The sequence below is a fragment of the Anolis carolinensis genome, chromosome 2, assembly GCF_035594765.1.
Source record: "Anolis carolinensis isolate JA03-04 chromosome 2, rAnoCar3.1.pri, whole genome shotgun sequence".
NCBI classification, from domain to species: Eukaryota; Metazoa; Chordata; class Lepidosauria; order Squamata; family Dactyloidae; genus Anolis; species Anolis carolinensis.
The window spans coordinates 139,620,140-139,634,582 of record NC_085842.1 but is presented as its reverse complement, the minus strand read 5'-3'; the positions used below and the strand labels follow the sequence as shown (position 1 = coordinate 139,634,582).

At 38.5% G+C, this 14,443-nt stretch overlaps 1 protein-coding gene across 1 annotated transcript in view; it reads right to left on the bottom strand.

Moving 5' to 3' along the window:
- glp2r (glucagon like peptide 2 receptor) overlaps positions 1-14,443 on the bottom strand; it is a 48,852-nt gene that overhangs the window by 5,977 nt on the left and 28,432 nt on the right. Inside the window, exons 3-11 of the mRNA XM_003217177.4 lie at positions 12,863-12,967; positions 10,406-10,530; positions 9,172-9,278; positions 5,265-5,439; positions 4,517-4,673; positions 4,072-4,132; positions 2,719-2,788; positions 1,198-1,286; positions 536-674 (exon numbers count right to left, since the gene is read on the bottom strand). Of these exons, the coding sequence (XP_003217225.2) occupies positions 536-674; positions 1,198-1,286; positions 2,719-2,788; positions 4,072-4,132; positions 4,517-4,673; positions 5,265-5,439; positions 9,172-9,278; positions 10,406-10,530; positions 12,863-12,967 (1,028 nt within the window). The remainder of the gene's footprint in view (positions 1-535; positions 675-1,197; positions 1,287-2,718; positions 2,789-4,071; positions 4,133-4,516; positions 4,674-5,264; positions 5,440-9,171; positions 9,279-10,405; positions 10,531-12,862; positions 12,968-14,443) is intronic.

The following is a 14,443-nucleotide window of genomic DNA, read 5'->3' as shown; positions in this document are numbered from 1 at the left end:
AGAACAGAAGATAAACAAATGTCTTGGGAACAATGAGGGTTCATAATCTAAATACTTCTTAAAGTTCTTCCCTGAGTTGCTATTCACTTAGCTAATTCTACAAACAGAGTACATTGTCTGCATTTCCCAGCATTCAAGTGCCAACGTGTATGTTTTTTCCATATAAAAAAAAACCTTCCACAGCAATTCTTGAGACCTATATAGCAAATGGTTTCAAAATGAAAATACGGCAGTTAGTTCTGAGTGATGCTCTGCAAGGCCATCTACCAGATACAGTGCCAGAAATCTAAATTTGTGTGGCATTGGGTGTCATTTATTATATTAAAAGAGAGAATATTTAACCCTATGTCCTCTTTCTTTCCTTATTTTTTTACATTTCTTTCCCTACCCCCCTTCTTTACTTCTTTAAAAAGGATTTTTCCCACCTACTTTATCTACTATTCTGGTTTGATGGTGATTCCCCCCAACTAATATGTATTTTATCCTATTGAGAGTGACATTTATTATTTCACCCTCATTACCATTAATAACTTACATGGAAGGAGCCAATTGTCAGTTGAACAAAATTTCTTATGTGTCTGTAAAAGCCTTCAATTTGTTCATCAGTGATGAAGCTAAACACAATCTCATGAATTCCAAGTAATGATATTAACACAAACGTTGATCTTGCCAATCTGAAAACAAAAATAAAAATGAATTATATTCCTGAGGCAAGACTCAATAAGAAATACAGTGGGCATTCAATATCTGCTGGTTTGCTTCTAGGACCCATCATTGGTACTATTATATGTCCCATTATACAAAATAGCATAGTAAAACAGCATCCCAAAAATCTAATGGCAAAATCAAATCCATGGATATGAAGGGATGACTATACAGAAGAAATCCTGATAGTATTGGGATACATCCTTGAATTCGTTTATTCGAAGCTGGCATTAGAATTATCAGTCCTCATGTATTTGGTTTGGTTCTAAATTGTAGTGATTTCCTACCTCACAAGACTGTCATTCATTTTAATGAACACTAGTCATCATTACCAAGCAATATCAGACAATTTCTTGTCTGCATTTGTTTAATTTGTAAAAGTTCTTTTAAAAGTACTTGTTCCTCCTCGTAACTGTAACTACAAATAGCTATAAAACACTGGGTGTTTTGTTTAAGAGAGCATAAGAAGCTAGTGGCAGGCTTATATCTTACCTGAATTTGTAATCACGACAATTCATTTGCTGGGCTTTAAGTTTGGAATGTAACAGCTTTAGAAGATTTAGGAAGATAATGAAATTCACCTTCAAAAAATACACATTTCAGTTAGTTTTAGTAAATGCAACAATGGCTGTAAATATATGAAGTCAGTGGCTGGTATCAACTTGGTTAGCCCCAAATGGACTAGATCAATTTCATTAATTGCTGAATAGTGAGTTATCATGTAGATAAATCAAATAGATTCAGTGGATCTACAAAAGTCAAGAATAAAATCTGCATCAATTCTACAGTGTAGTAGATGCAGATTTTTTTTTATTACCACTGCTCTCATTGTGTACTGTCCTTTTAAAAAGTCAGTAAAGTTTGAAAGGAGAAAATCAATTTTGTTAAGAATTTGTTGAGGATTGCTTGTTATGGGGAGGGGAGGAAGGAAAAAGGAAGGCAAGAAAGTGGGCAGTGGTGGACTGGCTGGGATGCCAGTATGCCTTATGGCAAGTGGGCCTCCTTAAACATTAGACAACATGTTAAACATGTTAATGGACCTTTAAGTAGCTTGAAGGAGCCCCCAGATGGCGTAGTGGACGAAGTGACTTGAAGGTTGGGTTGCTGACCTGAAAGCTGCCAGGTTCGAATCCCACCTGGGGAGAGTGTGGATGAGCTCCCTCTATCAGCTCCAGCTCTATGCGGGGAAATGAGAGAAGCCTCCCACAAGGATGGTAAAAACATCAAAAAACATCCGGGCACCCCTGGGCAACGTCCTTGCAGACGGCCAATTCTCTCACTCCAGAAGCAACTCCGGTTGCTCCTGACACGAAAAAAAAAGTAGCTTGAAAATATAATAGAAGTTTCAATATTATTACTGTATAAAGACTGAGAATATATTTTAAAAGATAATAACTTTGAAAACTTAATTCTGATTCAGGTTATGTGAGGCCAACACATTATATAGGTTTGGATCTTTACTATTTTTTTTTTATTAAAAAATAGTTATGAGTCAGGATCCTTTGTCTCCTGGCAACCAATATTTTTTAGATCCAGTCCACCACTGAATAGGAGACTGGATGTTGAAGGTTAGTAACAGTCCCATGGCACATGCAAAGTGAATTCACAAGGAAAAAGCACAAGCATAACATTTATGTATATATTTACTTGAAATGCCATTTCAGTGATTTGAAAGGGGATCAACATGTATAATTCTCTCTTAAGAACAACAGTACCCAAATATAGATACGAAACCAATTTTGTTTCATTATTGTAAGACTTGTTCATTCATTTTATTGACTTATTGCTTCCTCCTTACTTCTATCATGGGAATTCAAGGAGCTTTTTAAAAAACCTTTAAAGTTGATCATATGTCTCTATTCACGTTAATTAAACAGAAAGAGAAGCAAATAATATGGGGTGGAAGTGGACTTAATGCTGTTCTATTGTGAACCCAAAAGCATTTCCCTTTCTAAACAATAAATCCCTGTCAAAACATATAATACAATAATTAAATAAAACAGTTATCCTTACAAGAATGGAAAATAATATGGGCCCCCGAATGATCCACCAGAATGCCATGTTTTGATGCGTTGCCCAACATCTAGAGAAAAAAAAATCAAATGTTGTTCTGTTAGCTCATGCAAACACAAAATGGAAAGCTACTTTAAAAAAAACAACTTTTAAATATTACTTGTATATTTGGTTCCTATTACAAACAACTAAGTTTACAAATGCACACCCGAATAACTTTATATTGATCTATGAGGGATATCCAGAAAGTAAGGTTACAAGATTTTTTAAAAATACAAAGAATGAATATATTTTAATAAAACTTACATGGATTATAGCATAGGTATTACATTATTTTCCACACAATCACCATTCAGTTCAATACATTTTGTCATCCGTGGGATGAGTTTTTGATGCCTTTGTCTAGAAGTCTCCCACCGCCTTTTTAGCCAGTTCGTCACTTTGAGGAACCGGCAGATCCTGTCTGCAGCAGCTGGTGGAGGTGGAAGAGGACAAGGAGGAGGAGGAAGTAGCAACAGAGCTGGAGTTGGGAGCGGGCTGCAGAGGCAGAAGTGAGGCTGTGGTTGCCCCTTGGCTGGAGGGGCTCCCCAGACTTGCTCTGGTGGCAGCATGTTGGGTGCTTGGCCATGGTGCAGCTCATTGGGGGCTCAGCAGTCCGGGGAGCCCCTTTAGCCAAGAGGCAACCTCGACCTCACCTCTGGCTCCGCCGCCTGCTCCCAGCTCCAGCTCTGTTGCTGGCGGGAGACTTCTAGACAACTGAATGGTGATTATGTGGGGGGAAAATGTAATATCTATGCTATAATCCATGTAAGTTTTATTAGAATATATTCATTCTTTGTATTTTAAAAAAGATCTCGTATCCTTACTTTCTGAATATCTCTCGGAATTGAGTTAATGTGGTTTGATGTTGGCTGTTGATAGCTGTCTTTTAAAAAAAAAAACAAGGTAGCATATAAACATAATATGATAAAAGAAATCCTGTGAGCTTAAGTGTTGTAGTGGTTTGAACATTAGATTGGGACCTTGGGGGATAGAGTTAAATTCCTCGCTCGGCCTTGGAAAACCACTGGGCAAGCCATGTTCTCTCAGCCTCAGAGGAAAACGACGGCAAATCTCATCTGAATCAGTATTTGCCAAGGAATTTGTCCCACTGTTTGCTATTGTCCACTATTTCATGTATCTATGTGAAGTCTGGGACATGTATTCCCTACAGATATTAAGGTTGTACTGTACTTTTTAAGACTACAACTCCCAGAGTTTCTCAGCCACTGGCCATGCTGGATGTATACCTTTTCAAAGCTATGTTCCAAGTTCTGAGAAAAGGAAGCAACAAACTGAATTAGAGGGACTTACCCTTCATGCTCCAGTTGGTATTTTATTATTCCCCAGGAAGTGACAAAAAGCACTGGAATACCTGAAAGAAAGAAGTAGAAATCATACTATGACCAGTCGCCTCATGCAAAGGTCCTGGTGTGTCTAGAATTGTGGATTGCCACAAGAATAGTTAACACTGGGAAAGCTAACAGAGAAATATTGGGGGATGTTTTATTTACTGACATATTTCTGTCCTGTATGCAAATAAAACCAGTGTGAATAAGTCAAAAGAATGTAAAACAATAAAATAATTTTAATAGACTAAAGCAAATTAAATATGATCACCAAGTGAAAATAAGTTGATAAGATTAAAAAATTAAAACATGAATTTCTTTTGGGCCCCAAATCTTGTGGTCAGTAGATCCAAGAAAACCACAAATCATATATCCTTTGGGGGGGGGGGGGGGGGGACATTCATATTTACCCCATCCAATAAAGATGTATTTCACCAGCTGGTGTTTCTCAGAGACCACAGTGGTCAATAACCTATGAAGGTAAATTCCTTCCACCAAGAGCCAGAAATAATTTGCCCCAACAACATAATGCATGAAAAGTGGGGCCATCCTGCATAGGGCTAACATCTGCAGAAACAAAACATTGAGAAGAAGGAGCATTAATGACAACAGAGATTAATCTTTTTTAAAACTTCTGTTTTGATTGCATTAAGTGGCAATACAGTTTTGTGGTCCTGAAAACAGTGGTTTTGTTTTCACTTATTGTTTGCATGATGTTTTTGACTTAAGTACATACATGCGTTTTATGGTTCAGTGGGGACATGAACCTATGCCATGCCAGCACTCTAATAATTAAACAACATTGGCGTAATTTGATCTGAACTAATTTAGATTTCATCTCTAGTTTTAACCAAACTGCATTCAGAGTGATCCAGATCAAATTGAGCACAGAAGTGAATTTCTGAATCGGGCACCTGAGTTGGATGTTCTACTCAGAGTCCTAATAAAAATGTTTACTCAGCCCATTATTTTTTATTATTTTGGATTAGTGCTTTGACTTTATATTAGGAGGGAATGCTTTAAAAATGAAATGCCTCTGAATGAGCTCAATGAACAAGTTTTCCTGCAAAATTTATGTTTTCAGCCAGACTATATCAAAAATACATCTGCCACGTGATACTGTTTCATCTACTTATTATTACTACTATGCATTAGTACCTCTGAACCCAAGGTGGACGTCCATCCATTTAAATCATTTGGTTTTTCAGTGTCTAAAATAATGAAAAAATAAGTATGGTGTGTCACACTGTCTTTTATAAGAACCCCTATGGTGCGCAAGATGAATGAAGCAAATAAGTTCATATGGATGTAGTTCCTCGTGCAGTGAAGTTTCCTGTAGGAGGAAAGAAGCACATTCTGTTACAGATTCAGGGAAGCTGGTTTTATTCTGAGAGGCATGATGACACATTCCTGGTAATCATGCCTCTCAGAATAAAACTTTGCTATTAACAGTGCCAAGCAGTTGCATGCTTCCTTGGCGGCAACAACACCTGAGCCACAAGGGATACTGAGAAAATTTGCTCAGCAGGACCTCTTTCTTGTAACAGTTCAAATGACACAAAACATCTTTCTGTGCTGTGGTGGCTTGATAGTGTTCTAAGGTGATCAACTGGATATCTAGGTGTAATTACAACAGAAGATGTTTGGAAAATCTTACAAAGCAGGACATGTCTGCCAGGATAGTCAGAAGCAACAGGGGGGTACATGTCAGTGCTGCAATAAGTCCACTTGCTATTCAAGGATGCAGATATTCACCACCTCGGATAGGTCTGTCTGGATCAATAAACCACAGGCTTGGGGTACTTTCACACTACAGTGTTCCCTCACTTATAGCTGGGGTTAGGTTCCAGGACCACCCACAATAAGTGAAAATCCGTGAAGTAGGGACACTATATTTATTTTAATATTTGTACATTATTTTAGTAGTTATAAACTATTTTAAGTCTTTATCAACCAATCGTGTGTTGATAAATCACCTCCTTCTCCTCCTGTTGCCGCTTGGGCTCTTTTCTCTCCCTTTGGCTTCTCCTTCCTCCCTTCCTTAGGCTGTATTTGTAATAGTCTTTTAGAGTTTATTGAAAAACCGTGAAACAGTGAATCCACGAAAAGTGAACCGCGAAGTAGTGAGGGAACACTGTATATTAATTATAGTGCTAACTGCCAGAGCAACATTGTATGGAATCTTGGGATCTGTAGTTTAGTATGTTGAGAATGTAAATTTGCGAATGGGAAGATTTAGAAGGTTCCTTCCTAAATCGAAAATCCAAGGATTCCATAGGATGTTGCCATGGCAATTAAAGTGCTCTAATATTCTAATGTGAAAGAACCTAAAGTTCATCACACACTGACATGAAAGCCTCCAGTGGTCCCTGATGCCTGTTTTTAAATGAATACTGTCACTCTCTTTATCTCTTGTCTGTGCCAGGTTAGAAATACAGTAAAGACTTGCTTATCCAACATAAACGGGCTGGTCGATAAGTGAAAATGTTGAATCATAAGGAGGGATTAAGGAAAAGCCTATTAAACATCAAATTACTTTATGATTTTACAACTTAAGCACCAAAACGTGATGTTTTACAACAAATCAACAGAAAAAGCAATTCAATACATAGTAATGTTATGTAGTAATTACTGTATTTATTAATTTAGCACCAAAACACTGCACTGTATTGAAAACATTGACTACAAAACATCTATATATAAAAAAATGTTCGTTTTACTATGGAGTAAACAACAAAGTCACTGAACACAGGGTTGTTGTATGTTTTCCGGGCTGTATGGCCATGTTCCAGAAGTATACTTCTGGAACATGGCCATACAGCCTGGAAAACATATAACAACCCCGTGATCCTGGCCATGAAAGCCTTCGACAACCTACTGAACCCAATCACACCAAATTTGGCCACAAAAAACATAGCCATCCAAAATATGTCTTTCAATCAAAAAACCCTAGAAAATTAGTCCAAATTTCAGAGGATGGGGGAGAGCTTTTCTCCCCTTAACTGCCAGTTAGAAAAGTAGGCTTTACCCCCCCCCCACACACACACACTGCCTTTAGGCCCCGCCCACTTCGTATCCTAGCAACTCCCTCAGCCAAGATGGCGCCCACGGCACAGGCAGTTAGGCCTCTTCGACACAGCCTATAAAATACAGATTATCTGATTTGAACTGGATTATATGGTAGTGTAGACTCAAGGCCCTTCCACACAGCTATATTACCCAGAATGCCAAGGCAGGATAATCCACAGTATCTGCTTAGAACGGGATTATCTAGAGTTCACACTGCCATATAATCCAGTTCAGTGTAGATTTTATACAGCTGTGTAGGAGGGGGCTCATATAATCCAGTTCTAAGCAGATAATATAAGATTATAAATATACAGTAGAGTCTCACTTATCCAACGTAAACGGGCCGGCAGAATGTTGGATAAGCGAATATGTTGGATAATAAGGAGAGATTAAGGAAAAGCCTATTAAACATCAAATTAGGTTATGATTTTACAAACTAAGCACCAAAACATCATGTTTTACAACAAATTTGACAGAAAAAGTAGTTCAATACACAGTAATGCTATGTAGTAATTACTGTATTTACGAATTTAGCACCAAAATATCACAATATATTGAAAACATTGACTACAAAAATGCGTTGGATAATCCAGAATGTTGGATAAGCGAGTGTTGGATAAGTGAGACTCTATTGTAATATGTAATAATTACTGTGGTATAATAATATAGAACAATATAATCTCTAAAACCATGAAAGTAAATAAAGAGCAACACTCCCAACAAAGGATTCCCCCAGGCAGGAAGCAGGCAGGCTTTGAAGCTGCAAGGCCATTAAATGCTAATCAAGGTGATTAATTGCAGCATTCATACTTGCTGCACTGAGACTATTCATTGCTATTCAACCTGGCCAACCAAGAATTCCACAAGGTAGAAAGCGGCCAGGCTTGCAAGCAGCAAGGCTATTCAGTGTTGTTCAACCTGGCCAACCAAGATTTCCCCCAGATGGAAACCCTCAGGTCTTGAAGCCACAAGCCTACTCCTCTAGACTGGTTCACTATCTGATGTCCCGTCCCTCGAGGTTTTATTCTGATCCCTTTCTCACCCAGAGTTTTAATTTTTAATCTAGTTTTTAAATGTAGTATTCATGCGGCCCGCTCGTGTTATATTGCTGTTTTGATCTTATGTTGTACTGTTTATTTTATGTAATGTATTATTTAATTGTATTATGTTATGGTTTATTGTATTGTCTTGGGCATGGCCCCATGTAAGCCGCCCCGAGTCCCCGTTGGGGAGATGGTGGCGGGGTATAAATAAAGTTTTATTATTATTATTATTATTACTCCGTCCCATTCAACCTGCCCATGGAAGGATGCCCCTATATAGAAAGCGGCCAGGCTTTAAAGCAGCAAGGTTATTCAGTGCAATTCAAATTGGCCAAAAAACCATTTCCCCAGAACACAAGTACCCAGCCTTCCAAGCAGAAAGCCTATTCCATTGTATTCCAGCTCACCAAACAAGGATTCGCATAAGAAGAAAACGGCCAGGCTTTGAGGCTGCAAGGCTATTCACTGCTATTCCACTTGGCCAACAAAGCATTCCCATAAGCCACAGCAACGCGTGGCGAGGCACAGCTAGTTGATTACTAAAAGGCAGACTGTGCTGTATAATATAGAACATTGAATAAGTGAAGGTTGGATAAGCGAGACTCTACTGTATAACAAATATTCACAAATGATTGAGCCATCCCTTCTATTTTTTTAAACCTTATCTGGTCAACAAGTCATTAGCCAAACCTTATTAGATGCTATAATATATAAGAGCAATGCAAATTTAAAAATCTTGTATAAGGAACCTTATTTAAACACATGCCAACAGTATTGCTTGAGCACATCAGTCTTCAGAAAAGAGAAGCTTCAGTTAATTTGACATGACGGTGGTAATCATGATTGAACTTCAGATTCCTTTGTAAACCCAGATGCAAATTCTAGCCCGTGGGAATAGGAAAATACATCACCAAATAATTCCAGACCCTCATGTTCTGGATGGGTACACTAACCTCAGCAGTAGCATTATGATCAATGCTAAGACAAGGGAAGCAAAAGAAAAAGAATATCCCACAGTATAAAGATTCTTCAAGGTGACAGACAAAGTGTATTCGTCCCCCTAGGAACAACAAAGAAACAAAAATGGAATTAAATTCCTGAAAAAGTCTGGGGAAGAGATGTGACTGTAGCAAATCTGTCTTGCATTTAACTCCAGTTACTTCTAGCTGTATTGGTGACCCAGTGTACATGTCAGGCATCGTGATACCTAAGGACATATATGTTCAGAGAGGTGAGTCCCATGATGCTGGGAATAGATATTCCCTCCCTGATGCCCTTGTTTGTTTGTAAGTTTACAGAGATACCTGACCTTGCAGTATTGGGAAAAGAATGTTTGGGATTGATAGCCACTCTTTCTCCAGTATCAGTAGCAACCATTGAAGTACATGGGGCTGTCAGTGAAAGGCAATACCCGTCATGCCACCTTTTTGTACATGAGCGGAAATGCACTGTGCTTATGTAACATTAATGGTATGTGTGAGAGAGTGGGGACCTTTCCAGACAGGCCCTATATCCCAGGATCTGATCCCAGGTTTCCTGTTTATCCCAGGTTATCTGGCAGTGCAGATGCATATAATCCAATTTAAAGCAGAAAACCTGGGATCAGATCCTGAGATATAGGGCCTGTCTGGAGGGGCCCTGGGAGAGAAAGGGAGATAGAGACTTTTAAAATATAAATAATAGGAGAAGCACCCCAGGAGTGTGGACTTCTGTACTCATCTTTTCTAGGACATTTTGGAAAATATCCCATATATTCTATATGGTGCTGTGTGTCCTCTCCATGTTTTGAAAACTGTTACTTACAACACGCAACCAGTGGCCATAAGGTGAGATATCTTTAAATAAAATTTTGCACTGTTGTTGGGAGTGTTTCCACTAGCTCAGAATAATTTTGTGTGGCTAGAAGAAGATTCTCACATGCAGTTACATTAAGCACATGGGAGGACTTGAATAGTATTATTTACTAGTTTGATCTGGTTTAATTCTCTCTTCTAAAACAAAACACTCTCTTTTCTTCTATACTAAAATTAGCAACTTCTATGCAATACCATACAAACAACATCTTGTCTGAATTACAGTCTCCCTAGTAGGTAAGGTACTTGGTAGAAACTATTTGATTGAGAGAGGATTTCAAGGGAGGATTAAGAGGATTAGCGGATTAAACCATAAAAAGGCAGCCCTGCTCACATTTCTGAAGGAGAGCTGCTGGTCCCCAAAGCATTCTGAACGGTTCATCCAAACCTGGCTGGAGTTTTCAACCGTTTGCCAAATCCCTTGGTCTGTGCAGACTCTGTATATATTTCCTGCACTTCCTAAAAGTAAACAGACACAGGCTAAAAGGTCAAGTCACACATTTCATTTTTCAGACACAGTCTAACGCTGTCACCCTTTTATCCTTTGCCCGAAATCCCCAGAAAAAAAGAGAGACTTGGCTTGGTGTGGGTAGTTTTCTGTGATATCTGTTTATTTGGGAAGTAACTGTAGAAAGCTTAATATTTATCAATGGATTAACAATGTCAAACTCCCTGATTTTAAAAGCTCCCTTTCACAGCTTAATTCCTAAGGGATATGATTGTATTTCATTTAATTCCTTTGCCATGACTGAAATTAATTGGCTTGGGATTGAGAAACATTAATAGACATTGTATAATTAATTGGTTCCCAGTTTGTGGTCCATGAAGACACCCCAGTTGGTCCTTGGGGAAACTGCATTGGCCTTTGAGATCTGTTCGAATATGGAGAACCCAGCCATGTCCTTTGCATGCAGATGGGTGGGTATGATTTTGTGTCCTCCTAATCTTTGTTTTCTATGTTTCAAATGTCTTGCTTGCATAGTGCTCCACAAAGACTTAAAACTAAAGGGCAGCAGTCTGCATAAAGGAAAATCTCAGAACTGTTGGTGTAGTTAAACAATTCAGAGCTGAAGATTAAATGGAGAATTCTGATTAAGTGGATCTGGCCATCTGCAATCTCCAACGCTTGTGATTTCATCAGCTCCTTTGTGGCATGGGTTCTTAAACCCACAAGACTTTATCCTCCCAATGAGTGTACAATCTACAGGACAGATGGTGCTCCTCCTTTTCACTCCGTAGCATTGAGAAATATATTGGAGGAAACTGTAACAAAGTTCAGTAATTGCCCTTTATTCCACATCCCTGCACACTAGTGTTCTGATATATGTTATAACAGAAAGGAAATGGGCCAGTTTCTGTACCAAAAAAGTTCCTTAAAAAAAAACAGACTTATTGTGCTATATGGAAATACAGTACTGATAAAAATGGCTGGCACCTTGTAAGGTATTTATATCATCTTATATGAAATTAAGTAAAGGTGAAGCACAATGCACCGTTTCAAAAAAGGAGAAGAAATGTAGCTGTGGTTTTGGGACTACTGCACACAGCTAATCCTGGGGTTGTTGAGTGATGGGTTTCACTGAGCAATGCTCCTCTGAGTGCCATAAACAGTGCTGGATTTACCATTGCACTTTGATGTGCTTAAGCACAGGTGCTCATGAACTATCTTCCAACAAAAAGAAACATTTACAATGGATTTTGTTTCTGTGGTGCAATTTTAAATTAGAAGGTGTCGTGTTTCGAAGTGATTCCAGATATAATGATAGAGTTGATAGTCTATGGGAGTGTACCACAAAGCAGGCAGTGTAGTCCTACAGGGGCCAAGTTAGGGGCCTCATACCTTAACTAGCACAGGGTCTTATTTGTCCTAAACCGGGCACTGGCTATAGGGCCCATGATGCAATAGGCAGTAGATGGTGATAGGGCTTGTTGCTCAATGGGAACTCCTGTGGAACAACAGGACATCATTCACTGGAAGAGTTGTGTGTCTTGTCAGGGATACAGCTGGAGGACTATAAAGTTATAAACCATAGCTTCTCATTCAGGATCTTGGCCATCATTTTAAAAACCTTCCTGGTTTTAGCCAATATCTTGATATTTTTTTCTGCAAAAAGTGTTCCATTCACACTGTTTTGGAATAACAGCACCACAGGAAAAGGTATTTTGAACGCCTGCTGAGCTTCCAGTTGTTCAATATACCACTACCCATCCCAAAATCACACCTCTTTCTGATGGTGGATAGGAATGCGGATGTGGACAGAATATAAAAAAATGTACAAAATAGTCTTATATACTTCTTAAGATAAAAAACACAGTATTCCACAGTATTATGGGAAACAAGTTGTAATTTTGCTTATAGCCTTCACAAACGGGATTTATTCATGGCAGCAGCCATTTGTATGAAATTTCTTCAGGTATACAGTGTTACAAAGATAAAACCATCTGTTAGGCCAGGTTTTGAATTGCCATAGCTGTGCCAGTTCAACTGGAGAATGTCAAATTCTCAACATTTTGTGTACCTTTGATATTTGGTTATAAGAGGCACTTTCAGACTGTCCTTTTATTGTGCACTAAACTGCACTTTTATTGTGCTATTGAAATGTCCCATTCATGAACTCTGTGAAACATCCAGACGTTATTTTCACTTCTCAGACTTTCCGTATTTCCCTTTTGATTCTTTGGCCCAATTTCCTTATATATATCTAACATTGAACTCTTGAGTTGGAAGAAAAAAAATATTAAAGTACATTACAGTTTTGGATTTAACATCTGTTTCCAGACTTTGTATTACCATTGCTTAGTCCTGGTAAATAAGATGGACAAGGAACGGAGACCTTTCCTGGAGGCGAATGAGGCCAGCATGCAACCTGATCAAAGGTCCCATTGCAATATACTCCTGAGAAAAAAAGCAGAAAGAGAGAGGGCGGGGAGAGGGAGAATATGTTTTTTAAACATTAACTAAAGGTTTGTGCAATCGATCACCTAGGGAATGCAGACTGTCTAGACCAAGTCAAACTAATTATAGCTGAGATATAAAACTTGGGATTGTTTATATTAAATTAATACCTGTATAAAAGTAAACATCTGGTAATAAAAGCATGCTTGAAGTGTGATGAGATGCCATCTATTGCTTTTTCAAAAGACACAAGAGAATTTGGTCAGACTCCAACAGAAACCACCCACATTTCTTCTGCTCCCATTTTAAGCATTGGTCATAAGAGACTAACTTACGTCCTACTGAAGTACCATGGGTCTTTCAGCATCTACCCCTGTGCCATATTGCAAGAACTTACTCTGATCAGAATTTCAGATAGACATGGCTAAGAATGTTTTATTCATGAATGTGGGATGTGAAGTTGAAAAGAAAGTTCATGCATCTGGACCAGATAGCTGTGATCATCTCTTGTAGTTACATCACATTCACAATACAGAGATATGATACTAGATTCACTTCAATTGCCGTGGCGACATCCCATAGTATCCTGGGATTTTCAATTAAGGAGTGGCCTATGGAATTCTCAGCCACAGAATTCTAATGCTTCACTAAACTACAAATCCCAGGATTCTATATGATGCCACCATGGCCCATGGGCCCATGGCTGTGTTCTTAAAATGTAAGAAACCAAATCTGGAAGTTATGTTTACAGCCTGTTGCTGTACCAAAGTTCTTATGAACATCTAAACAAACAAACCACCGGAAATCCAGCAGAACCAAAAGAAGTACAAGACTAACATGCACAACTAAAAAAAGTACAGAACTGTCTTTTTATTATGTTGATTCCATTACGTGTTGTCCTGCTTCAAACTAACAGGAAATGAATTGTGGTGAACTGAAGAAAGCAAGTTCAAAATGATCTTAAGAAGTCAAAGGGTTCGTTAAAAGGTTCAGAAATGAGTAACCATTAAGATAATGACAAAATGTTGCCTTTACATAAAATACCTTTGTTTTTGTTTTTGTTGGTGCTATTTTGAATAAGATATGAGTATACTTGCGGATCACCATGCTCAAATCATATGGCCTTGCTGTGAGTCAGCAGGAAATGAATGAAGGTGAGTGAGAGAAAATCAATTCAGAAGTTCTCACGCAGGTTAAAAAAAAAACCAATAACATTCACAGTAAGCCACCATGTATCAGCATGTAAGTTAGTCTTTTCCCCCTCATATTTGAGATCAAGGGAAAAAGAAGTGTCTTGGCTAAAACCACCCACCCTTATTTGAGATTATTTCTCAATCAGAGACCTTTCAGGTCACATTTTTGACCTACCCTATGCCACACTGCCCTTGGGTGGTAGATCCAGGGCCCTTTCACACTATGTAATTATACCACTATGCTTGTACTTCAACTGCCATGGCTGAATAAACTGTGGACTTC